This window comes from Poecile atricapillus, chromosome 2 (assembly GCF_030490865.1).
Source record: "Poecile atricapillus isolate bPoeAtr1 chromosome 2, bPoeAtr1.hap1, whole genome shotgun sequence".
Classification (NCBI taxonomy): Eukaryota; Metazoa; Chordata; class Aves; order Passeriformes; family Paridae; genus Poecile; species Poecile atricapillus.
Window position 1 is genome coordinate 120,779,649 of NC_081250.1, and position 27,746 is coordinate 120,807,394.

The window sequence follows — 27,746 nt, forward strand, 5'->3', positions numbered from 1 at the left end:
TTTTTTTGTTTTGATCAGTTTAGTTGCATAAAGCAGGTCAGAAGAAGGAGAGCTAGGTGGGGGCGGCAGGGGAGAGGAAGGAAGACTAAACCAGGGGCTGAGGGAAGGTTTTCAGGTGACACTGAACCATTAAATGGACCTCCACCATCCTAGCTTGCAAGAAGTGTTTTATAATCCCCTTTTCCAACTCCACCTTCACAACAATATAAACTTATAAAACAGTATCTAATGCATGCAAAATACTATGTCCAGTATACCTGGCTCACTAGTTCTGGTATTCCTAGAGCCCTGTCGATTTCTTCTAAACCATCAAAATTCCTTAATGCCATGTAAAGCTGATCAAGGAGAGCACCCTCATCACTTGGTGACTCTGACGAAGGATGATTACACAAGAGATCATCTGGTGAGCTGCCAAACGGTTGCCTGTGAAAACATGAACACAGGGTTGGTAAACAGCTGCTGGAAAACATGAAATAATATCAGAGGATTAGTACTCAAACTGAACTAACAAGTGGAGACAGAAATTATTTTAATTACTGCCAATTTTGTATAGAAAGTTATTCTGGATGCAAGTTATGCTACCTAAAGAAGTAACTAAATAATGTGATTAATGCCTGCCAATACCCTACAAGCAAGGTATATGTGACAAGCAAGAAAGCCCACCAGAGGCAGCCTGAGTGCTGGCTGCGTATTACAGGGTCAACAGAGGAACAGAGAAGTCAGTATAGAATATAGTCACTGGAGACAGAAGATTAAATAACTGGATTTTTTAAACTAGTTGTAACTCTGAATGTCTCATGTCAGATCAAGAATTCTCTCACTAGTAGTACTCATTTCCATAGACTCTACCCTTAGTTGGTTTTCTATCAGCCTAAACAAGCCAAAAAGGTCACAGATGGGTCCGCAGATTGTCTGAACTCCCACAAACTGAACATCTGTAAGAGCAGGGCAGAAGCAGGGAGCGGGGAGAAAAGGACATTCCCCTTCTTGTTTGCAGCAAAATACTGCATCAGCTCACTCCAAATACATACTTGGGTACCAGTTTACACACTTGGTTATGTGCCTTGGAAGGACATCAGGAAGAATTTGGGTACTGTCAGGCAGCATGTGATGGCTCTATAAATCCTGCTTACCTCACCCCTGAATTTGTATGCAAAGCACACTCACAGTTACAAAGGCAGAATAAAGGTTTATTATAAAGCCAAAGGACAAAACTTCCTGAGAAACAAACTAAATCTAAAATAACACCTTATCTGCAGCCAAATTACATGTTTTTGTTCTGCAGTTCACACACCTGCCCTGCTTCATGCATGCTACCACAAAACTGCAGTAAAAAATATAAAGAGCAGAGCATTCTGCAGGCAAGGGCAGCTACAATATGCACATCATGGAAGAATCCCATCCCAGATAATTATTCAAAGACAACAAAAGCTGTCACCCATGGAAGGAGGAAAAGCACTATACGTGAACCCTTTTTACATGTCTGTTTAGAAAAAACAAAGAAACATGTTTGTGTATTTAATTTCCATAATGAGATATATGGTTGCCATGGAAGTCTAATCTCTATGTCAAAGCTAAGCAGGAAAGCTGCATCGTCAGGCTACACACTGAATGAACTCAAAGGATGGCAAGGAGGAAAACTAATAAAAATATATTCTTTTTAACTGGATCCCAGAAAAAAGGATATATGACACACCTTTTAAAACATTGCAAAGTATTAATTAAACTCATATCTAGAGAAATTTCTTTAACTCTCATAGATGAAATTACAAATCAGCAAAATAGAAGAGCAAAAACAAATCCTGATTCAAATTGCTTACAAACTCTAAAGATAACTGATAAGAAGGGATCTCTTATATGGAAAAACAACTGATGCAACTAGCAAACAAACCCTCACTGAATTGCAAATGAGCGTGAACACACACGATAAAAAAATCCCTAAAAATATTTGTCAAATTCTGTATGTTAAAAAATTACAATTACTTACAATCTTTCCATTTCTTCTATATACCTCAATGACAATTTTAGTTTTTAATTTAAGAATTATTTTTACTCATGTAATACACAGCAACAATCAGATTATAAAAATACAATTCTTAGGGATTAATAAAGCAAGAAACGGTAGCATCAACCAATTAATTGTCTCCAGCTGGGGAGTAAATGATCAAAATATTGTTACTTTCAGATGCAATGCCATGGGAATTTTTTCCACCGTCTTCAGCTATAAGGAAATTTTGAGAAATGGAAAGATAAATAAAATGGAAGAAGTAACTGCCTGGTTGCTGACCAGACATGACCCTGTATTTTCTTTTAAGGTGTAATTTTTTAAGTGAATAATTTCGCTATACAAACAGTACATTTTGCATATGGATATGCTTACTGAGGAAAACACCAGGAAATATCTTGAAAAGCATGGAATATAGCAAAGAAAATGGCACATATATTTATGGATAGTATTTTCAGACATCCTAAGGAAAACTAAGAGGAATGTAGTCAGAAGATTAACATTTTTTCTAAACATACTTTTTTTTCCAAATGTTCCCACTTCATTTTCTTCTCAGTGATCCCCCCCATTTACTACTTACACAATTGAAAATATTTCAACATTTTGCACTTGCCTGTCCATTTTGCATTCCTTAGACATTCCATATATACACAGTCTCTCCAAAGTAAGCTGCAAACCTTTTGGAGAGGACATGGCTATTTTTTAAGAAGTGTAAGCTGCTTTCAACAGTTGTGCCATCATTTAAAAGTCCTGATGATGAATGAAATTATTAATACCTTACGTATGAGTTAATGAGTTGTGGCCAAACTGCAGTTCTGATTACCTGAGGAGCTAATTTCAGGGAAGAGGCAGCCTTCCTGTCACTTCATTTTTCTTTCCTCCTCTTTTACAGAATTTAGGTCAATTAAAAAAACCCAAACAAAACATAATTAACCACGCCCTACATCACTTAAAATGCTACCTTGCTGCAGGAAGGGACAGATATGACTACATAGTCATGGCTAATACTATTGACACTTCTCCACATTTAGTGTTAAGTGTAATTGTTAACAATAAGAACAGCAAAATCAGACAGAATCATGCTCACATGAATGCTCCAGAGGTGAAAAATGGTGCAACTATGCCTTAAGTGCTGGCAGCATTCACTGTGATACAGAACTTTCAATTCATTCAACACAGTACATGGCAAAGAGAACATTTATAAATATTATTGGAACACACATATATTTCATGAGCACAAAATAATACAAAAATTAAATTGATCTACATTTGGTGAATGTTTTATGTAGAACTTTGTCTCCATGAGGTGTATAAATTATAGGCCTGCAAAATCTCTCTGTGTTCTGATGTGACACCAAGACTCACCTGTTCTGATTACCAAAAGTTGCCTGTTCTATAGGCAAGATGCTGTCTGGCCATGGTGCAGTCTGATTTGGAGGTGCCTGCTGTTGGCTATACTGAGGTCCTCCTATGTTCATTTCCAATTCAGATGGCCCTAATCAAGAAAAAATAACCATATAACTTTTCTGAAGAGAAGCTACTTTCATATTAATTCTTTCAGTTGAGTTACTTATGTTATGGTAAAAGCAAACCACAACATTACACTTAAAAGCTTCATTATTCTTTTGTTAAAATTTGCTTTTCAATTTTGAGAAAACGTAAGTATTCTGAGAGCGGTAAGAAGTTATAAAATAGCAGATACAACCTTGTAGATGTAAAAATTAATAAGACAAGCATAAGAAAAAGACTGTACATAGAGTCAGTATTATAATGTGTTTGCCTTGAAAACGACCAGGAACAATTATCATTCCACAGCATTTCCTCTGAAAAAATTCCACAGTCTCTAGTGAACCAAGGTAACTTCATATCCTCTTTCCTTGGCCACACAGCCATGGAGCTACAGAGTAGCAGGAACTGTCCATCTCAAAACGTGTTAACATTTAGCATTTTAGACACCTTCTTTCAAACGTCCACAGGAACATTTCACTGTGAAATACAGTTCTTATCAAATCTATAAATGAAGTGAGGATTTTTTATTTTCTTTTATTTTTCCTTCTGCTTCATCTTTAACAATCCAGCGTGTGCCAAAAGGAACAGCTCCACATGCGACTTACCCATATTCATGACCTGAGATGGAAGCATCTGCCTTGGGCCAGGCTGGCTGCTGGGTCTCAAGGGGATGCTGGCCGTGGGGTTGCGGATCATGCCAGCTTGCACCGGCCGGTTCATGGCACCAGCCGTGGGTGCACAGGTCACCCTCACCGCGGGAGCCTGGCTGCCCCAGTCTCCAGATGGCATGGCAGGCCGAGGGGCATTGCCACCAATCATTCCTGCACAAAAGCCAAACACACTCTGGTATCAGCATATGATCAGAACAGCCTTAACACTACTGCTGCCTGAGGAGCTGCATTTTCAGCAATACCAATGCAGTAGTTTCACTCAAAGCACACTGTACCATCACAACTGCCCATCCAGATGTGCAAAGCTGCAGAACCACACCTTACGCTGCTTAGTCAAGGGACTGGAGACTGTGATACATCTTACAAGAGGAAGACCCTTTTATCATTTCCAAAATGCTGCTCAGAGTAAGTGTTCCCACATGTAGCCTGCAACAGGTGCTGAGGGTGTGTGGATAGCCTTAACTTCCTTCCTCAGGAAATGAATCACGTTTACTGATGTGTGTCAGTGCTTTACTTTCCAAGTGCTAACTGAGAATGGAGACTTGAGTAACAACATGCTGACACTAAACACACTTACAAATTAGAAGGATTGAGTATCAATTCGTGTTCTGCAAACATCTTTTGGTGACTTCTTTCACTTGGAACCTAGAGCCTTCAGAGCTTCAAGGCTCACCCAGATAATCTCAGACCAATGTACAGTGCAGGGAAATTACTCACAGGAACTTTCCGATAGATGCTGAAGTTCATTACCGTTATTATAGGGGAAGTCCTCCCACATCTACTGTAAACAACTGATACATTTTATTTACACTTGGAATATATAGAATACTACACTCTGACAGTAGCCAAAAGGCCTCAAGCAAAACCCAACACAAAAACCCCCAAGACCCAAAGATAGCATTCACAGTATTTATACATTTCAATTTTATATAGTCAAGAGAGTAGATAAAACACTGATTTCAGGTTGGACTACTGGTTCAGATTGGTCTTTTCAGTTGCATTATGCAACATCCCTAAATGAATACTAAAATCCATACAAACAATTAATACTTATCAGTTCAATTACTTGGTGACATATAACCAGAGAAAAACCTCTGAAGGGTCTTTGTTTCAGCTGCTGTACAAAACTTCTTTTATTGTTACATCCTCATGTTCAGTCCATTTGTGTATTGTGTTTTGCATATTTTATCAGCTGAAAGATGTGCTGTGCTAGAGCAAGGCAGGGACACAATAATATTCTCTAACTGCTATATGTAAGATGAATAAAATCCTCTAATATGTATACAGAACAGGAAAGTTAGAGGACACTTGAAAAAATACAGGTTGATCTCTAAACTGCTTAAATAAAATATTTCAAGCATCTGGCTGCATGTCTCTTTTAATACTGATGCCAACTAAATATATGAATTTGACACAAAACAGCCAGCTGAGAGGATTTACAATGCCCATTTTTTTTACTCAGAGCTCCTACAGTGGTTGTCACACACTTGCACAATCTCAGACTATGCACTAGTTGCAATAAATTCATCAGCCAGACTTTTCTTGTCAAACAGGCTATATGTTTGTTCATTATTAGGTGAACATGTTGTTAATTGCAACATCTGATGGTTCCCAAAAAGGAGCTAAGACTACTAAATAAAGAACAATAATGGGCAAAGCCAACATCATAAGGGAAACAGTATTGCCCATGATTTAATTTTGAAAGATCCATCTCTATAGGTAGGTAAAAAGCAGTGCATAAAAGGCAGGACTACAAACATGCAAACACAGAAATTCAAAATAAATATGCCAATGCATAACATCCTATGAAACATGATTTCTTCAAGACTTTATGGAAAGTAGTAATCTGCACTGGTATTAACCCAAATGTTAAGCTGCACGTGCCTATAGACTGTTACTCAAGTATATTTTTTTTAAAAAAAAGGAAAATCATCTTACCTGTGCTACTGTTGCCCAAAGTTCCTTGACTTCCTATCATCCCTTCATTCCTGCCCATCAGTCCCGGCTGAGGTATCACTGAGTAGGGGCTACTCGTTCTTATGGGTGGGAAAGTTCCTGCACCTGTTGGGTTCTGCAGTGTTATGTCGAGTGGTAAATTCTGGTTTGGTAATAACCTGCCCAGTTGCCCTGCTCGTGGGTTATTAAAAGCTAGACAGGAGGAGCAAAGAAAAAAAGCAAAGTTACAAGAATGGAAACTTCACTACGTTAAGCAAAAAAAAAAAAACAAAAAAAAAAAAAAGAAAAGAAAAGAAAAAAATAACCCAGACACAATTAAAGCTCTTGGGCTCAGCTATTTAATGTTGCATAGTTTACTCACTCCATATCTGTCTGAGAAACATCCCTTCTTGACATTTAAATGTAAATTTCAAAATGGAACATTCTGACACTAAACACAAACCAGATATGATGTAAATTTTAAAAAACTTTAAATTATGCAATTTAACTGACAGAGGAGCCACTACAGCAAAATACACCACTATGTGATGTGCATACTACTGCCAATTAATCTTCTACCTAGAAGGACTGTAACTGCATGCAGATGTCATCCTGAGGCAGATTGCTAGGAATTATCTCAGTTTGGAAAGTTTTCTAGCATAAGCTGTGCCCACGAAGAAGCTTTCAAAATTAAGGACAGGCTGACTCTATATAGGAGCCCACAGCCCCATTTCAACATGTCCCTCTTAATTTTTTTTGGTTTTTAAAATTTTTTTTGTCATTAATAAAAATAAATACTTCCATGATTCACCAACAACAAAAAACCAGTCCAGAAACAGAGCTGTGCCACCATAATGTCCTGGTAAAATAGAACCATCCTTGATGGTTACTGCCCCCTTTATGGAACTGCTTTCTTCTGGGTTGAGCTTTTAAAATCGGCCTCTGCAAATAAAAAGGCAGACTGCCTCAGCAAAGTGAGTTTCAGACTGTGATTGGCATCTGGCTCAGCTGGTCTTTGGGCAATGTTCCAATGCATGAAAGCACCCTCTGTGTGCTCAACTAGTTCTCAAACATGAATCAAACACTGACCTTGTAGCTTTGATTCCATTTCCAATCATACCCATAAAATACATGCAAGTAAATTAAACATTTTTGTGAAAGTATTATTTGCAATAATTTCTGATAGCTTCCCCTAGGAGTGTCTCTGATAAAACAGCATCCTTACAGCAACTTCTGCATTTTTGTGTTCATCACATTACTGAGAAGTTAAATTAATACTTTCTTATTTTAGATTGAAGTGCTACTTTTGAATCTGAAAACTTAGATGAGGTTTAGTAAGTTACCTAAAATGCACAGAAATATCTCATAACAGAGGTCTCTGACTTTTATTTTTATTTTATAAAACCAGACTACAGGAACTTATTGTATTTATTTTTTTAATATAAGTTCTCTGCCAGGTAAATTTGCTTATATGTGTGTACAGAAAATCTATCACATTGATACCACATGAGTAAATTAGGTGTTCCTAATTCCTAACCATGAGACATAAGTTTTGCCTTGTCTGCCTGTTCAACTAAGCAAACAAAACTTACTTATGAAGCAAAAATTTACCTTCTCAAGATTAGGGGCATCACAAAGTCTAAAGACTGAAGCAAAATTAAACTTCAGTAACAGTTTCAAAACAGTTTGCTCCAGAAGTTTGACACATCACATAGATAAATGAGTTACTGTGTGTGCAGCTTTGCCAGTACCCACTCATACTACAAAAAGGAATTCTGGAAATACGGCACAAAATAACAACACAGTTGAGCTGTGATGGTGCTTAGATCACATCACCTCCTGCTTATTCTACTCTTTGTCAGAATGGGACCGAAGGAGGCTCCCTATTCCTCACATAACAGACTCTTGCAATTTGGCAGATCTAGCAGCCTTTCTGTTTTTCAACAGATAAAAATATTTGTCTGTTGAAAATAAGTGCAATTCATTAAAATCTGAAAAATTCAAGTTGGTTATTTCTTCAGAAAAAACAAACCAGTAAAAAACTCCAAATCTCTTTTGGAATTGTATATGATTTGACATTATTTCTACACTGCGTTTCTGTGAGCATATGAGAGGCCACTCACTATTTCTGTGGAACTGTTTTCTGTGTGCTCTTCTACTGAACCCAAGGCACAAGTTCCTTAGGGGAATTAGGCACAGACACAAGACTGAGCTGGGGGAAAATATTTTAGGGTTTTAATTTAGATGGGAAACAGGATACTGCTTTTACAGAACTTCTGATAACCACCATTTACAGATAACCATTTACAGTCATACCGTTACTGTACTGCCAGTAGACTTGAAAGCAGATTTAAAGCTAGGCTACCCCTAGAAAGCCAAATGGCTGGAAGGAACAAACAGACCTTGCTTCAGGAAGAATATGCTGAAGACTTCACATGAACAAAGATTTCCTTCTGACTTTTGAGGTGCTGCTGTTAGTACCTCTATATTCACTAAAGCAAGTACCTTAAAACCAAGCATCCTTCTCTGAGCAACATGGATAACAAGTAATAATTTATGAATCTGAAGTGGCCTTAATATGAATTTAAACACTAATATTTATTGATAGAGATATTAGAATTTATCTAAACATTTCAAAGTAATTTGAGTGAATTTGAAAGTAGCTCAGTGTTGAGTTTAATATTATCAGAATGGCTAAAAATATTATATAAAACCTATGCTTTACAAGAAAAAAACCTAGAGCACATCTAAGGAAGTAAATGGCCATCCTAGCCAACAGGAGAAAAAATGAAGCAGTATTTTTTTATGCTATTTTATTCAACATTAGTACTTGATAAGATGCCTGTCTTGCTTGCTTTCTCCATTACACTATGATGGCAAACCAACATTTCAATGCTGATTTGTAAGCTGATTAATAAGGTTAAGGAAAGCTGTCAGCTGGAAGTGACTCAACTAAAAGCCACAAATTAAAGTTGTGCATTCTTAATCTTCTGTCCTTTTATTAATCTTGTGGTTTTACAAGAAGACACTTATTCATGCTTAGAAAAGCTTCTCTTGCACCTTTTGCTGCAAGAGCTGCCAGACAGGAACGATCTGCATCGCAAAAAAACTGCACATGCTCTCCATGCCAAAACCCTGACAACAGCAGTGTCACAAACCAGCACAGGAGGGGATGTTTGCTTTGAGGGTACCCCTGAAAACCTCTCAGAGGACACAGACTTCCAGGGTGTGTGAGTTAGACACAACTCCTGCGTGTTTGGAACTGGGACGACCGCAGATGGCGCTCCGTCACCACGCACCACCAGCCCAAAACTGGGATCTGGCCGGCTCCTCCCTGGCTGACCTGGGGGCAGCACGACCCCGCACGGGGGGGTTCCCGAGCTCGGTGTACGCGTGCAGAGGGCGGGGTGCACTCACTGCTCTGTGAAATCCTCATTGCTGGTTTCTGGGTGGCCACTGCCGCACCGGGGCTGCTGTCACTGGTGAGCTGCATGAGGTCATTGATGATGGCTTGCTTGTCGACCGAGCCCGCTGGCACGCCTGGGCGGCTATCTGGGAAAAGCTGTGGTAACTGGCTGTTCTGCAGGTCATCCAGAATCTCTTCCAAGTTATCCAACTCACTGCCTGGCTGCAACAAAGAACACACAAACCCTCAGTACAGGTCGCTGCTCGCCTGCTGCTGGCGCCCTGCTTGCGCCATGCCAGGCAGCCCCCCAATGTCACACCCGCGCCGGCCTCGGATGCGTCTGGCAACACGCCTGATGTGGAGGAAGCTCACAAACCTGTTGGAAGGGGACCGTGCAGCCTTCCCAGGGCTAGTCTGCCTTGCTTTTGGGGAGCCCAGCGTGGCACTGGCATCCCTTCAAAAGCCCACATCGGGACGTATGGTTCCATACCCTGGGCAAGAGGGAGATTGTTCCCTGTGCACTCTGTGATCAGTGCTGACAGCAGGGATAACAGGAGATCCATGACTGCTGAGATGGATGGGGGTTTATGTAGGTATAACCGGTATTTCTTTCAGCACAGTTGCATTTCTAGTCTCTTTATGACTTGATTAAAAGCATACAATCAGAAAGTTACTTTATGGCTGTAACAATTCCCTATATGCCTTTTCGTTGTTACATTCAAAACCTGAACGCTGAATAACTCTTACATAAGTTAACTGGCGAGATATATACATAGGATTGGGAATTTATTTTGCTCCCAACTTCCCAAACCATTGAAAATAACTTCTCTAGAGTATGAAAAGAGAAATCTACATATGAATTTATATTTAAATTCAGCAGAAAATTATCATGAAATAAAGATGGGAGAAAAATTATGTTCACCTTACACTAACATGATTACTGACCTGCTTGTTTTTCTTAAATACATTATTTTCACTGGTATTCTTTTTTGTCAGCTTCTTTGTCTAAAACCTCTCAAAATTAAAATAATTTTCTGAGTGAAATGTGGAAATCTTTGCAACTATATTCTCCAATCCTAAACTCTTGATTAGGGCAAAACTTGGGTAATAATTAAGAACAGGGTGTCCAGTTTCAGTTTACTACCATCTTAAACAGTAAATATATCATAACAGTATTTATAACAAATATCTACTAAAAATCAGTGTCATCATTAGGAAATGTGCAATGACAGAGGAGAGGTAGAGTGAGCAGCCACCCGTGAAGGATGGGGAACAGAGAAATAATACCATAAACATGCAGAATTGAAATACAATTCTTCTTGAGCTATTTTTTTTGTCCTTCCCCACATTATGAACTTCTTACTGAGAGCAAGCTTACACCACAGATCACAGGATACTATAGAAATACCTGAAATGGATTTCAAATATGTGCTGAAGCTCTCACAGGCTGGCTAGGGAGCACTCACATTAGTCTGTACAGAACTCCTGCCACATCTAACCTGCTCCTGGGAATTCCAGCTATTTTATTCACTGGGTAGCTAAAATGCCCCAAGGTTACACTGCTACATGCTTTTTTTGGGTGACTGACTGTAAATAATCATGGTATTATTTTTTATTCCTTCTACATTATCTCCTAGTCATATAAATTGTAGTGTATGGTGCAAAAGAGGAGGGAATTCACTCCATTAAAAAACAGCACATGGGTGATCTAGAGACTGGTGTTATTGGCAAAATGGTAGGAAATCAGAGCATCAGAGGACTGGAAGCAATTTAAAGCCTCCAGGCAATATCAGTGTATGCCATTCCCTATGGAAGTTCATACAGTTGCTTGTTAAAGACATCCAGAGACAGAAAATCCACAGCTTCCCTGGAGAATTGGTTTCAGCACTCTGCCATCCTTGCTACTCTTGTTTTTTTTTCTCAGTCTCAATGCAAAATCTCTCACGCTAAGATTTGGACCCTTCCTTCCAATCATATTTTGAATCTGGCAAACATACTGTGTTCTTCTTTCTTGTTCTAACTTTTTCTATATTTGAAAACATGTGCCCTTTTGTGCTTTAAGCTGAAATGAATAAACAATCTCAACTTGTGAATTTTCTTCAGCAAATGACTTGTTTTCTAGGCCTCTCATTACTCCTGTTGCTCCTGTGGATTGCTTTTAGTTGATCCACACCTTTGCTGAAGCCATGTCTGAGACAGGACCTAAAATGAAGCCTTATAGCTGCTGAGTAAAACAGAAAATTTACTCTACACATCGTACACTTGATGGCATATTCCAGAAAAGCTTGAGATTCTTTTAATTACATGACATTACTGACTCTCACTCATCTTGTTGTCACTATGACCCCTAGAACAGCTCTGTAAAACTTCTATTTAGTCAGTTCTCCCCTCATTTAAAAAAAAAATAAAATGAGATGTTATTCCTGAGTAATGATAATAAATAGCAATTATTCGCCCTGAATGTTCTAACATTTTGTCTCTGTATCTCTTTGTTGCAGTTGAATTTGAACTGTGTCCTCCAGTGTGTCTGCAGACATTCAAGTGCCACACTCAGCTTTACCAAGCTCTATTGTCAGGTTAGGTCATTTAGGTTAACTAAAACACTGAGCAGCTCTAGATGCGGCACAAGTCCTGCAGCATCTCCATTTTGACAGTGAATCCTTCAATAACTACTGTGTGTGGAGGGATTTCCAAACAGCTTCCTCGTCACTCACAGCAGTTTCATCCTGACCATGCACCTCTACCCTGCTGCCATAAGGGCCAAAGAGCCTTACTGAAATCTAAACACCTTGACACACTGTTTCTCTTGTGCCAACAATCCTGCTACCCTCTTGCTGAAGGAAAACGGGTTGGCTGGTCCAAGATTACCTGTTATTGACAAATCCCCCTGATGACTCACTGCTTTCCAGGCAATTACAAGCAGCTGGGTGGACCCAGGGTATCAGTAGAAAAGGCTGAGCCAGGAAGAATCAAATGTGATTATATGAAGCCTAAATCACTGCACGGACAGGTGATAAGCAGATTCAAAAAGGCGCTCCAAGAGACAGCCATGACTGATGTTTATAGGAGCTGCAGTTTGAGCGATGGGAGATCTGGTACAAGAAGACTGCAAGAGCCAGGAGAAGAGACTGATATAGAGCATCATAAATTATAGAAGGATGATTCAGTACTCTTTGGGGGAATTAAGACATATGGCCTTCATTACATGTATCTGAGACAACAGCAAAGGGAAGTTTTATATGTTGCAGAGGGGGTTTTTGGTTGGTTTTATGCAGGATTTTGTGTCATCTTTTCTTTAAGCATTCTGGCTACTGCAATTCTTTGTTCAAACACTAGATATATTAAAAAAAAAAATAAAAATCCCACCTCAAAACCAAACCTAAAAAAACACCAATGAAGAACATATTGATCCAAATGTGTCAGAAAACTGCACTCCCTAAGATGCATTTTATTCCTCTCAGAAGTGGCAAACAAAGGGCACATACAACAGATGTATTACAACAACACAAATACACAACCTTCTACCTTTTTTTTGCTTAATAATCAATATTAAATATTTCATCCTTATATGTTTATAAGGGTTCTCAGCTGCTACAAAAGCTCCAAGAGGTTTGGAATTAACACCAACCTATGATGTTAGCCTAAGTCTTTCCAGACGTACCCTCAAATGGCACCATATGTGCAGAAACTAGAATTAAAATATTTACTTGGTTAGTTTAATGGTATTTTTCTTTTATTTATATTCTATATTTATTTCTTAGTGGTCTAAATTGAATTTTATGTAAGTAGAAGGCACAGCCTAAGCTCCCTGTGAAACAATTATTTGTCAGGGATTTTAAAAAATAAAAGCACCTGATAAAGTGCTAAGCATCACAAGAAAGTTCTTGTGAGGATATTTTCATTATGTCTAAGTAATGCAATTATGCCAATCTCTGTAGAACTTGGACACTAGGTGCCAGAAAGTGTAAGACAAATAATTCTCAGAAATATTTTTGAATTTGAAAAAGTACTTATTTTATACTGTCATACAGAGAAATACAGATTGAAGTTAAGAGCTTACAGAATTTTTTTCAGCTGTACTGAAAGGCAGCTGCATCTCAACATGAAGTTTGGTTTACAAAAGTAGCTGTTTCAAAGTCTAGCTTCCATGGATTGTAAAAGACTGGATAAGATACTCAAGTCTCCAGAAATCTCCTTCCTTCCATGGGCAATGTCCATGGCTTGCACTGTGACCCAGTATTCTAAGGACTTACAACAGGCTGTCTTTTGATGGGGATCCAACTTGAAACTACACCTGACTTGCATAAATTTGAAGTTAGCTTATCTTCTACCTCAGAAGTATGGGCAAAGCATTTGACCATAAGAGGCAAACAAAATCAAATCCCTGCTCCAAATTGGCAATAAATTAAAAGATTATGAAAAGAAGAGGAAAGGAAATTAGAAGTGGAACCAATACAGTATTTTTCTCCCTGGTAACTGCAATAAACATAAAATTGGCTAGAAATCCTATTAAATTATCAAGCTATTCTATGACTAACATTTGAAAACAGAACACTAATTGAAGACATTCAGAAAATGGAATCCCCATTCTAAGGCTTTGATAGAATTTCAAGAAGAAACAAATGTTCCTCATGAACTTAGTGGATTCTGGACTATTAAACCAGAAATAGGTTTTTTAAAGATGAGTGGCATGTGTAGAGAAAATATGCTAGTATTGGGAAGACAGTGGTTTCTACATAAAGCATGAGCACAGCACAGTTGATAAAATATGTCAGGAACACCAGAGCAGTTTCTGAGTTTTAGGACAAAAATGTACATACTTGAGATGGTTTCTGGAACAGCATTTGTGCACACTGTTGCATTGCAAAGTCCCTGTGAAACAGGCTGTCTTTATGGTCTACTGAACAAAAAAGAGGAGAGTACACTTGCGGAGATTAGGATTTTATTCAACACTCCCCCAAGTGATTTCTCAGAGAACAAGCTACTTTAGTAATATCTAACACTGTGCATGATGTTTCTCCAATGTTCCCCTGTACTTCCACTCTCCTTCCCCTCCAAGCTCTCAGGCAGCCCTTCTGACCATCTCCTGATCACTACAGGGGCTGCTCCTGGCAGTGGACAGTCAGGGAGAGCAGAAAGCAGGCTTACTGCTGAGGAATGCTTTCTAACTTTCTAACCCTTTCTAACCCTGGTGGACCATATGAGAACTTGTGGTGCTTGACAGCAACAGCCCTACTACTGTAGGAAAACCCCACTGAGTGTCCCCAGCAGGTCTCTCTTTCATCCTCTCCCCTACAGCTGCCGTAACTGGAACAGCAATCAGCCTAATAAAGCCTGATAACCATCATCCCACCAAGGAAAGGGAAAAAGGTACGGCAGCGCTGGAAATATTCTCTGCCATTTGAGAAAGGCTTCCTGTCAGTTGCTGCTCTCTGCAGAAGAGTACTACCTAGAAGACTGCTATTTATAGTACAGTAGTGCACTTCAAAGCATTTCCTGCTCAGAAAGTCACACCAAAAGTAAAAGGAGAAAATGCAATGGCTCTGTTGCCTCCCAACACACTGATCTCCCTTGTAGAGGCCATCCCACTGCTGCTCTGCTGCAGTTTCCAGAGAAACTGCACACTCCAGTGACTAATTACTTAAAAATACAACATTCCTCAGGGAGGAGAAGTTTTAAATAAACCTGCAAAATAGGTAACACAAGCACATGGCTAATTTTTACATATGGGAGGAAGAAGGAGGGGGAAGGATGCAGGAGGATGGAAGAATTTAGCTCAAGAATCTGTGTACTAGTCTTGTACTAAATAGTTCCAGCTTTGATCTAAATTTAGGCACCACTTTGATCTAAATTTGTCCCACTTCCTGTGGGAGACCATCTTCCAAAGCTGAAGAGTTTTGATGCTAAATATTTTTAGTGATTTTATAATTGGGGTAAAGTGGTTATTTGTTTAAAGACCTGGCTTTCAGACAGTTAAACACTTACATTTTTCTATATTCCCCACCATTTCCTCTCCTACTCCATGCCGGACTTCTGTTTATTCAGCTCCAGGTTTCACTGCATTTTAAGTGGGTTTTAAAGTTCTATGTACAACCAACACAAGCCCTTCTGTCATTATCCATCAGTCTTCCATCACAAGTGACAAGACTGGCAGCTCCATACCTTGGTGCTGAGGAAGCCCATACCACTTTATCATGACTCCTGCACTGCTTTGTGGTTTTCTGAACAAACCCAACTCCTGGACCTTTCTGTACCTCCAGTTCTCTCTCTCCTGGGAGACAAACTCTGTCTTTTTTAAGAAAAGGCAATACATCCACAGCCCATACTTCAACCCCCTCAAATCCCTCCCCAACCTCAGAAACATAAAACCTAAAAATAAAAAATGAATAGACTATTCACTTTATGAAGTTCATCATTCAGGAGACCTGATTTTCAACTGCTTGAGGTTGGCAATGCTTGTAGACACTGAAGTCTCTTTCTTGAAAGTTGGTTTTATAGTTTACATTTAGGGTGAGACACAACTTGCCTATAAAAAAGTAAAGCAGTAAACAGTTTAAACTGTTCACCTGTGCTGCCACTTGTCAATGGGAATATCAATAAAGAACAGCTGACCTTGTCTGTTTTAGACATATATTAGGATAAGATTAAAAAAACCCAACAAAATCCTGGAGTATTTTTCTTTGTTTCCATCTGCAACAAAAGGAGTCTGTAGGACTACCTTGGACTTGACTTCAGAGTTCTAGAGGGGATAAAGCCTGCTGTCTGAGAATTGGTTTGTAAGCAAAACTCATGAAAGAGGAAATTTTAATTCTTTTAGAAATTTAATTCTTGGGGAATAAACATCTGAAGGTCATGACTTTGATCTATGGATGAAGGGCATACATTTTTTGGTGATTACTAAAGTTTACATTCTTGTTAAGTACCTAATAGTGGAGGATTGAAGATCTTTGCCTTCAATCTTCTACTGGCTTAATTGTATAGGATCTGAACTAGGAATTGAAATCTATCAGACATTTTAAAAATACTCCATTCTTGCCAGTTTAGCTGTGAATTTCTTGATGTCCTTATTTTTCTAGCATAATGAACCATAAGTTCTCACAGAGAATCTAAACCCTATCTCCACAGACAACACAAAATACCGGCTTCTATTGAAAACTAAACTACCATACAGGCTTGAGGATAAATTAGTGCAAATTTCAGTAAGGAGAAATTAGTACAATTTGGCTTGGTTTTGCCTAAAGTGTGGGAAGGATTGAAAAACCACAATTGCTTCTACATAGTGGCAATAGCTGTCAAATTTTTTTGAAACAAAAACAGCAAAGCAGCCTTAGGAAGTTGCCTGGAAAACTGAGAATTTAACAATGCTGCATCCATAGTGGAGCAGCACATTTGGCCTCTATGTTTTGTGGTTACAACCACTGTTGAAAGAACTGTCTACCAGTTATAGACTGCCAATAGGGCAAATAAAAATAATAATAATTTAATGTTGTGACTTAGGGCTAAGAAAATGTTGCCTATCCCTCCTCAGCCTTACAGTACAATATAGAAAATATTAAAAAGTGTATTTATACACACACAGTGAAAAGATACAATAGGTTAAAAAGAATAAACAAGCTCAAACCTAGTCTGCACATTAGAAAATATACAAGATTTTTATAATTAAGGATGCAGCTGTGAATGAGACACATGAACGTTTCCATTGTATATGATCTGATCATGATTTACAAACTAAAGCTTCACACAGAGGGCTGCCTAGGGATTAATGATCAGCTGGGAGATTTCATAGTGTAGGACAAATCTAAGGATCATTAACTCCAGCTAGTTATAACCTTCCCAGAAAATGCTTTATGCTAAAATTGATATTGTAATTACCCATTTTGTAAATAATATAAACAGTAATATTGAAGTAGCAGACTGTTTTTGCTGTGTCCCTTTTTCTTAGGACTCTGAAAACTGGAGCACTTTGGGTGATGTGGTCTTGGTGCTTTTGGAAAGTGACTTCTGCATGAAAAGCCAGTGACATAACACTTCTTAGCTTATAGGTCCCAGCAACACACAATTTATCATTGTGTTGGGCAGCACAGCAAGAAGTAATCTTGTACAGAAAGCAAAGAAATTCTGAACACAAAATTCAATGCAGATAGCCTTCCACAAGGAGACATGGTCCCTGCACTGAACAATTAATCATCAGCAGAAACTTGAGGCTGAATACAAAGAATTTTTAAGATGACAAGAAAACCCCATCAAATCCACTAAATTGGCACAGAAGTCTATTTGCTTTGATTTTAATTTGCAGGTCAAGCATAGCATGAAGATCAGTAATGCGAAGTTGTTATCAGTCCTTTCAAACAACTCCTGTTCTTGAGCATGAACCTGTTTTCCTTGGGAGGAGTGTAGCTGCTATGCTGGGCTAGGTCAAGGACCCATTTAGCAAGCACAACAGCAGTTCAACATCAGCCTATGGGAAAAGCTGTCAATTAGTTATCACTAACCAAGAGTCACGAGTATTTTCTCTTTGCCTGATTACCATCTGGGAAAGGCACCCTGCATTATCACTCTCCTCCCAGGCAGAGTCTGTGCTTTTACACAGTGTGATCATCACAACCCAGAAACACCAACCGGGAAACTGAGTGAAGGCTGGATTTCAAAAGACAGGTAACAGCCTCCTAAAGTGCCAAGGTGCTACTCTTAGAGGAAGTCAGAAGGCAGGAATGCAGGCCTGGAACAAGCCATTCACACGTAACACAAAAATTAGCTTACCTGTTCATTGGGCTCAAAGCTTATCTCTTCTTTTTCCGTCCTCATAGCTATTAACTTTGTGCTACCGGAAGGGTCTGTCTTACTGTCCAACCGCTCCAGTTTTGGGGGTATGTCTGGTAAACCAATATCTTTAGTATCATCTTTATCTAGCAAGTAGCGAAGTAGTGCATTATTATTCTTCTTAGGACTCGCTGGCTCCTGTTTAACAGTCACCTCTGAACCAGGAGCTGTGCTACTGGACTCCTGGTTCAGTTCTTTGCCTGTGGCCTCTGCTGTGAGCTTGGCCAAATCGACAGGAGAACTACTGTCCTGCAATAGTCTGTGCAAAATTTTATGCTTCTCCTTGAGTGAGGTTCCGTGTGCTGAACCAGACCCAGGCAACCCTCCCGCGGAGTCCTTGCTGATGTCTCCCATGGTACTGGACAAAGGTGAAGGCTCCATCTGATCTGATTTGGTGGTCAGCAATTGTAAGAGCTTTGTCTGGCTTTTTCCATCGTGCAGTTTACTCTGTCCATCAGGTCTCTCACCACTGACAACCGGTGGCATGTTGCTGTCGCTGTTGTCTTTCTGCTCTCCTGAATGGCAGCTGCTCTCTGCTTGTCCAGTTGTACCTTCTGATTGCTCCCCATATATTCCAAAGCAGTCTTTAGAGTCCAGGCTTCCCATCTTGCTTAGCTGGGGAGGATTCATATTCACAGGGGAATTTTGTAAATTTCCCATTTTTAGGTCAGGTGAAGCCAACGACGATCCTAGAGAAACGCCGTGGCCCTCGCTGAGGGCCTGAAGTGCGTTCAGGGAACTGTTGGTGTAGTTATGGCTATTTCCTGTGCTGCTGCAGACTCCCACAGGTGAATGTAAGCTTCCTGCAGGGGAGAACTGACTGGGTGGGATGCGAGGACTTCCTGCCACTCCAGGGCTCACACGATGCCTTGGGGAAAGCATAGAGTTTGGCTGCCCTGGGTTCATGCCGGGGCTGCTTTGTGAGGGGCTATTCATTTTTAGTGCATAGTTACTACCCTGAGGAGTGGATGCTTGTATGCTTGACACATGGTTCATTCCCCCTGAACCACCAAACCTGCCTGCTGGCATGCCCACTTGCTCCTTTGGGCCATTTATGGCAAAATTTATATTGCTACTGATGGTCATATCCTGACCTGGGTTCCCACTGCACATGGCCTGATGGGCAGGGCTGCTGGAACTAATTGGGTTCAATATCTTCCCCATTCCTTGTCCAGTCAAATCCTGATTCATTCCACAGACATTCTGCTCTCTATGTGGCAAGAGGAAGAAAAACAGCCTGTTAGCTAAATGACAGTGGCCAACTTGCAATTACATTACGGAAAAAGAAGCAAAACCCCAAACCTCACTTTAAAATAACACAAAACCCCTACAATCAAAAACAAATCAACAATTTGACAAAAGTGATATGCAGCTCTAAACAGGGATGAACATTAACAGTATGGTTTTTCAGTACCTCATTAGAAAACAATGAAAGAGAGGAAAAACAAAATTAAACCTCACTTAAATGACAGTCATTAGAAATGCTGATAGGTCACAATTTCAGACTCCCTTTAATGTATCTCTCCTCTACAATTTGGCAAGAGCTAACTTCTAGAACTGAAAGAAATCTCATCTGAAACATATGACCCAACAAATACATGTTTTACAAGACAGCTGCAGACAGCTGTTTGCTGGAGTTTTGAATTTCTCTGAGTTAGCCCCACCACAAGGCTGGAGTGGGCTATTTGCCCACCAAGTTCATAGCGAAAAGAAAGTTGAAAAAGTCACATTTTTACACTGCCAGAGTGTTTCAATACTGCTCCAAAACAGCATGTGAGCCAAGGGAACTACTGGATACTTGTTCAGAATGAGAACAGTCTGTTAGCAATCCAGTCCTGCACAGGCATTTAGGAAAAGGAGAGAAGAAAAACAAACCACACGCATAGGAGCTGAAACTCATATTTTAGAGATGTAGGCCGCAAGACAGAAGAAACAGAAGAGACACACACACACACACAGAGAAAAAGCTCCTGTGAGAGCACCTGAAGGTCACTTTTCCTCAGCAAATTTTAATTAGTTTATGGGAGGATGTAATGCACTTTTTACTCTGTGCTAAAACTTAAATTAGGAAAATCAGACATATTCCCAAATGCTAAAAGCTACAAAAGAGACAGAGTCAAGTAGGTTAGGAAGGAAAAAATGAATTTCTGACAAAAAAAATCAAATCAGCTCTGGACTTCCAAAACCAAATACAAATGGAACATTCCTAATATGCATTCTCCATGAGACAAAATCCATTCCTATTTGCACAGTATAAGTAAGTGCAGATAAACCTTCACTTTTGCTAAAGCATGAGAAGTGAAATAATTGAAGAATACAGAGTGAATGTTCTTATTCTGTATATGTTGCCTTAGGTATAAAGGCAAGGATGAAGAACATTAACTATAAAAAAAGGGCTATTTTTAAAACCTTATTACAAATACAATAGTACCAGCACCCTGCTAAAAAAAAAATGCAAGAAAATATATGAGTACAAATTTAAACTTATTAGTGCTTGCTTTTTAAAATTTAAAATTTGGCACTTAATAAAATATTAAGTTTATTCATCAATCCAAAGAAAACAAATTGCAAACAGCTTTTGGTCAGATCAATCTACAATTTCTATAAAATGGTTTCAGTTATAATTATGTTTAGCACTGTTTTCTTCCTCTCAAGAAAAATGATACTGAGGATTCAAGGAAAATGGTATTGTAATTACAGTCAGCCAATAAAACCTGAAACAAAATCTGATACAAATACACCAGGACACACAACGACTTAATAAAAATTGTATGTTGAAGTTTTGATGTCAGTGATTATTCAGCCCTGACTTTAACATATTATTGACTGTAGTTTTTGAGAAAAAAAACCCAAACCAACAGTAGTGACACTCCTTAGGATTGGACGTATGAAAGCCACTAAGCCAAACACCAGAAAAGACAAGGAATGAAGGGAATCAAAGAATTAAATATCGCTTTGTTTAAAGTGCAGCCCTAGCCATCATAACATGTTCTTTTAAGAAGAAATAGAACCAATGATACCGAATGTGAATTATGAGAATTCTAAGTTTTCTAGATTTAATTATAGTTGGAAAATTCCTTGTATCTACTATGCAAAATACAGGAAATTAAAATACTGACATTAAGAACGTGGCATTGAAAATCCAGCATGTCATTTTTAAATTCTGAAATAATCTTACAGCCTTTTCCTGCTGCAAGCATTGAATTCAAAATCTTACTTTGTTTCCATGATATCAGTTCTTGGTCAACTGAAATCGATCAGCCTTAAACAACCCATTTGCTTTGGCAACCTTGTACTTTGCATGTCCCTTAGCAGAGTGTGGATATAAGGAAGCGGCAGGATTACCTGTGAAGCATATGCAAGGAGATTACAAGCTGAGGTTCACTGGTCGTCTGAGAACGGATGAGCTTGCTCTTTGTTTGGGCAGAAACGATGGTGCCGTCCGACAGTGAAAAGCGATAAACGGGACTGAAGGCCAGTCCCTGCCTCAGCACTGCAGGCAAGCAGAACAACATGGTTAAACTAATGAGAAACTGCAGCTCAGGTAGCTCAGCTGCCCAACTTCTGATGTTCAGCATCGATATCTCAGATGCAGTGCTAATTAAGCAAAACAAATGAAAAGAACATTTTGAAAATAACTAGATGTGATGCATACAAAATAAAGGATCCTGCATGCTGTAGGGTGATCAAATGAAAATCTGTAAGGAGTGACAGCAATAACAGGAAGATACCATGAAACAGAATGTACTTCAGGAGCAGACAGGAAGTTCTTAATGTCCATTTCACTTTTCATCAAATATGTGTCTAATTCCTTTTGTTCCTCAAACACTTTTCCATTGTATCATCTACATCATGATGATTTAATATAAATGTCCTTAGTTTTTAGATCACCTGTTTCCATTAGCCTGTATACTCTCTTTACTGCCTGCCTAAATTGTCTTGCAACGGTTACTCTTACTACTTCTTTAATTTAAAAAATGCATAAACTCTTACGTAAGAGCAATTAGAAATGAGAACTGGAAAGAGAAAACATTACTTCTAAAAGAACAAATACAAAATATATATATGTATAGCTCAAAAAAATTAAAATACAATTCCCTAAAGCAAAATTTGGGCTCTGCTACCCTTTCTCAGTGTTGATTGCATTTCAGTTTTGGGGCTTACTTCACTGTATATATTCTTCAGCATTTTACGTTTTTAATGTAAGTCTGAACTTCAACAAATTTGGTTCTCTAACTTCCACAGACCCCTGTGACACTTCTTTAATGAAAAATTAAAACATGCTATGGAAAAGCAAATCTCCCAAACATTTATTCTACTGTTCACTCTCTGCCATCAATGACACTAGTGTGGTCACTTACAATTTCTAGTTCAAAAGCAATCACATTAGGATTGCAGATATGAGAGAAGCAAAATACTTCAAAAATTTTAATATATTTACAGAAAAAATAGGAACAAAGCAATGCAAAAACATTTAATTTCCTATTTTTTTTTCATATACACATATTTTCTGCAGGGTTCTTTCTCTTTTTTTATTTTTCTTTTTTTTAATTAATAGTATCATGTGATCTTCATTTCACTGCTTGTCTTCTAATATTTTCTGTTGTAATGAAATTACATGGTTTTCCAAGTGTAGCATTTATTTTTCTGGTCTACAGAGCTACCACATTTTCAGCCTCACAAGACTGGTTACAATTACTTTCCTTCCCTGTCCCCCACTGTTATATATTGTTCTGCAAGGTTTCAAAGTATTATCTAGGCAGTGAGAAAACAGGAAGCACAATTTAAACAACCAGAAGGGGTTTTTCAGAGTAAAAATGTAACGAAAAACAAAAACCTACAACAGTGAAACAATACAAAACAAAATTTCACTGTTAGGTATGTCATTGTTTCAGTTTAACCTCTGGGCACCAGAAGGTCCAAAGCTCTTAACTTTAGCATATACCACATCAGGAAATTCCAGTACTCAATGCCAACAGGATACAAGTGAAATCTCTACTTAAATCATTTTCCAAACTAATTCTTTAAGCAAACAAGAATGTTTCCATACTCCTCTTGAGGAAATGCTATTTTTCTGACTGCGGCCAATAAAAACTTGCCATATATTCTGCTTTTTTACTGAGAGATAATTTTAAAGCATGTTTTCTATTGTTTATCAAGCTAATGCTGTATTTTTTCACACTGTAATGCAGGATTACATGTAGGAGACCATTACTTTCCTTGCTCCCATTCTCAAACCACAATGACTTGAAAACTGCAAGCACAAAGATGTTACAGCCCAAGATATGACTTGTTTTTCTTCTCCATACTTCAGGACAGGGGAGAAAAATATTTCAGCCATTATTCCTCTTCAGTGCTGCATCATTTGTAGGAAAGTAAATCCAGAACTTTTTCCTCCTCTTATCACTCCTCTTTTCACTCTGACAGGAAGAGAGGAACCCTCTCATTTAGACTAACGCTACAATTTACATGACAATCCTAAACCATAACTGCAAAATGATATATATCATATGAACTCCAAAACACATATTTTCACCACTTCATAGAAAGCTTAAGAGAGGACTCATTCAAACCTTAGGACCCAGTGTAATAGCTGCTAATTTGGTCAGGAATAACTTGATGACTGAAATAACAAGTGGTGGGATGCCATGACACATACCCCTAAATCATCTCAGGCACAGATGGGTCCTTACCTGCAACTGCTCTCTAAATCCCTGGTTTAACTTTAATTGCATACTGCCTTCTTCAGTTCTGTCTGAAATCACAGCACAAGGCTGTGAACTTTTAGCACTTCTGCTGTATATACCCCTGAAAATTGCTGTGTTATCTAAAATAACACAACAATTCTGTGACCCCACATTTATAAAACACCACCTGAAGATTTCAGGAAAGCAAAATACATTAAAGAATATTTAACTAATGCCTCATGGCCAAAGCTCTTTTGTGTGTGTGTGTGTGTGTATTTGGTGGAATAATCTGATATTCCAGTTACAATTTAATATCCAAGATGACATGTCTGTTGCTTAATGACCATGGTAACTATTTGTTACAAGCCAGCTGTAAACTCTGTTCTTTAAACATGAATCCAATGAATGATGCTTCTGTACTGGAAATGTTCCAGCTATTCCTAATTGGTTTTGAAATTACTTTCCCATGGACTAGATAGGTTATTTGTTTTTATTAATTTGGGTTTGTGTTAACGGTTTTACAAAAATCCCAACCCAGTCACTACCACAGTAACCTCATGGGGACCATTCCGAAGTGCAATACCTTCCTACTTCTTACCTGCCATAATCTTGACCAAGTAGATGTGCTGGTGGGATATCCTGTAACACTTACCAGCTAGATACAGTGCAACAATGTAGGTTTCCAAATAGTATGAGAGGTGCAGCTTTGGGAATCTACACTCAGTGATTCTCAAAGGAAATGTAAAAGTCCATTTTTGTAGAGAAAAGGAACACAGGCAATGAACTGCAATGTGTGAATTTGGGTTTTGAAGAATAATGGTCAGTGAACATTTTGGTGTCAACATGCAAGGGTCTTTCTTTCCAAAATAATTTTGACATTTTGAAGATTTAAAACAGTCCAAGATGTTACAGCTGTAACAGGAAGGCTGAAACAACCAGTGAAAAAGCTGAAGACCTCAGTACAGATGCATCAGTGTGTTAAGTAAAACAGCTTGAGAAAGGGACTGTCAGTAGCTGGTGATTGTTCCAGGAAAGCATAACAAAGAGAGCACAACCAAGAGATACAAATGGCAAACAGGTTAAATATATAAAGTGCTAAAAGTATGAAACCTAACCTTCCTGGTGATGCCTCTTGGCAAAAGATATTTCTCCCTCATGCTGCGAATGGAACCTCTGAATGCATCTTCTCACCAAATCCTCCCAGCCAGGTTTCATAGCTGCTCGCATGGTACTTGTGTCCAGTGAAGTTATTTTGCCTGATATTAGATACATTAGAAAATATTTGTTATAGCAATTTTTTACCCACTGAGGAAAAAGAAATGAAATTAAAAACTTCTATTTCACAATACCTTGAAGATCCTGGCGTGTAGTAAAGCTCTCTGACGAAGGAAGAAGTGGTCTTTCCTTCACTGGAGCTCTTCTTGCAACACAAATCAAGCAAGACTGCAAATCTTAGAGAAAAATGTTACTTCATTTAATTTTTATGGAAAGGGAAGACTTCTGCCTCTACAAAGACTTCAGAAATACTTAAAAAAAGCTCTTTATATGTATTTGGACCAAAAAAAAGATTTTGTACCAATAAACGCATAGACAAAACTCAGTTGGTTTGTATCTTCATTACTTCTAAAAACATTAAATAAAACAGGAAAGGTGGGTTTGTTTTCTTTCAGAAGAAAAATTAACAAGGACTCCACCACAATCTGTAATACTGGCACATGTTTATGGATCTACCTGTAGTAGCTCAACCACTCAGGACATAAGTAATAAAGAAGAATATACTGCATGCACAAAGAGCACATTTCTTCAACACTCACCATTTCGTACCTTCTAAGCCAAATTTCTTAAACTTGTCCCAAATGCTTGCTGTTCCTGAGAACTCACCTTCACAATAACCATTTTTCACTTACCTGAATACTTACAAAACAATCTGAGGAAATTTACCTGCTGAAGTAATAAATGGTAAAGGAAATGGTGAACCACGATTGCCTTTAAATTCTAAGAATTCAAAAAATTGCCCTTTGAAACTTTCTTCCTAGTCAGCTACATTTTTCTTACAATTGCAGCAATATAAAACTAGAGTGTCTCTCTTTGAGGTAAACATAATTTCTCTAAGTTTTCTCACTTGGTTTAACAAATAGATGTAAGCAAGTGTATACTCTCATAGCCAAGACAAAAGTACATTTCTACAGTTAAATAAAAAAAAACCTAAGAATTTTTTCAGTTTTCAGGACTTTGAGGTCACTTTATCAACTGCTCTGAAAGTGCATTAACACAAACTGGAAACGGTAATTACCTTCACCATCCTCCTTGAAAGAATTTGGTTGAGAAACAGCAAAGCACTGCATAGTTTCGTATTTCTGATGTGCTTCCTGGTTATCATGGCCTTCTTCAGAATCAGCAAGAGGTTTCACCAGCATCCGACAATTAAAGGTATGGCTATTACGCCTAGGAGTGTCACCAGACCAAGATCCCCCATTCACTGAGCAAAAGCAAAATCGGACAGTGAGACAAATCTGGTACCAGGCATTTCTGCTGCTTATCCACAGGAAATTAATCAAGATGCTTTACAAACTGATTGGGAAACAAGCTCATTTAACAACAAAAATTTAATTTTAATATTAAATCCCAAACCAGCACGTAATTAGGTCATTTATAAAACTAACAGATTTTAAGAGCACTGCTAATTTGTTCAGCTATTATGTTTTTTTCAAGTGACTTAAAATGACATAGGGGAAAAGCAGAATATAAGTCCAAATATTGGTGCATGCAAAAGTTATACAGCACAGCAAAAGCCTGCTGGGTAGATCAAGTTGATTTATGAGACTGAAAAAAATAAGGCAGTATTTATGATCTTTCCAGTAAACTTAAAAGATACTACTAAAAGACATGGCTACATTGTATAAAAATCTCTGTCCAGATTAGAAAGGGAAAGAAACAAACTAATATGCACTTATAAAAACAGGAAGCAATACCATAGGGAATATATTGAAACACAGTCACAGCTACAGTGGGAAAGACTGAAGGGTTGAAATGACCTGGGTGGAGCTATGGATAAAACTAAAGCCTAACACAGTGCTTAAGACAAGTAAAAAAAGAAACAAAATCCTGAGATGCACAAATATAGGCACTGGACATCAGTCAGAGCGAATTAATGTTACAGTACATTAGGAAATGGCAGGGTCATATTTAAAATACTCTTCACTTGCCCTCTTCAGTCATAAAATGCAATAAATGCAGTAATATATTGACTTTAGCCATTTACATTTTTGCTTCTTCAGAGTATATAAGTACAGTAATAAAATGCTAAAGTGAATTGAGTAATACTTTTTAAACTGCTGTGAGTAAATGAGGAACCCAGTATTGACTCTTTCTTTTCATCTCCTCCAAAACTAAATGACATTAAAACTAATATTAATATGAATACAAAAATGGCTGGAACTAACAAAAACAGGTTTTGAAAGTTAAGAGTAAATGTTGCTGAGAATAAAAGCATTGAAATAAAAATTCTAGCCTAAGGAGTTTTCTGATTTTTCTCTTATATTCCTCCTTTTCTGGGCCATTCTTGGAACAAGAAGACTAGACAGAGAACTAACAGAGTTCACACAGCTAATGCTGTCTTTTAGTGATTCACTCTGGAGATCCATTAAAAAATATCAGCTAACATGAATTACTAAGAGCAATTTTAACAAAGAAGAATTGGAAAGGAGTGGAGG

The 27,746-nt window shown here is 38.3% G+C and overlaps 1 protein-coding gene across 8 annotated transcripts in view; it reads right to left on the reverse strand.

Annotated features, from left to right (window-relative positions):
• Positions 1-27,746, reverse strand: part of NCOA2 (nuclear receptor coactivator 2) — a 184,580-nt gene that overhangs the window by 15,359 nt on the left and 141,475 nt on the right. For all 8 annotated transcript variants that reach the window (XM_058830789.1, XM_058830791.1, XM_058830794.1 and 5 more), the window contains 10 exons: positions 26,327-26,512; positions 25,383-25,484; positions 25,149-25,289; positions 21,692-21,839; positions 18,287-19,556; positions 9,538-9,748; positions 6,124-6,333; positions 4,120-4,335; positions 3,371-3,500; positions 258-423 (listed from right to left, as the gene is read on the reverse strand). In XM_058830789.1, coding sequence (XP_058686772.1) covers positions 258-423; positions 3,371-3,500; positions 4,120-4,335; positions 6,124-6,333; positions 9,538-9,748; positions 18,287-19,556; positions 21,692-21,839; positions 25,149-25,289; positions 25,383-25,484; positions 26,327-26,512 — 2,780 coding nt within the window. The remainder of the gene's footprint in view (positions 1-257; positions 424-3,370; positions 3,501-4,119; positions 4,336-6,123; positions 6,334-9,537; positions 9,749-18,286; positions 19,557-21,691; positions 21,840-25,148; positions 25,290-25,382; positions 25,485-26,326; positions 26,513-27,746) is intronic.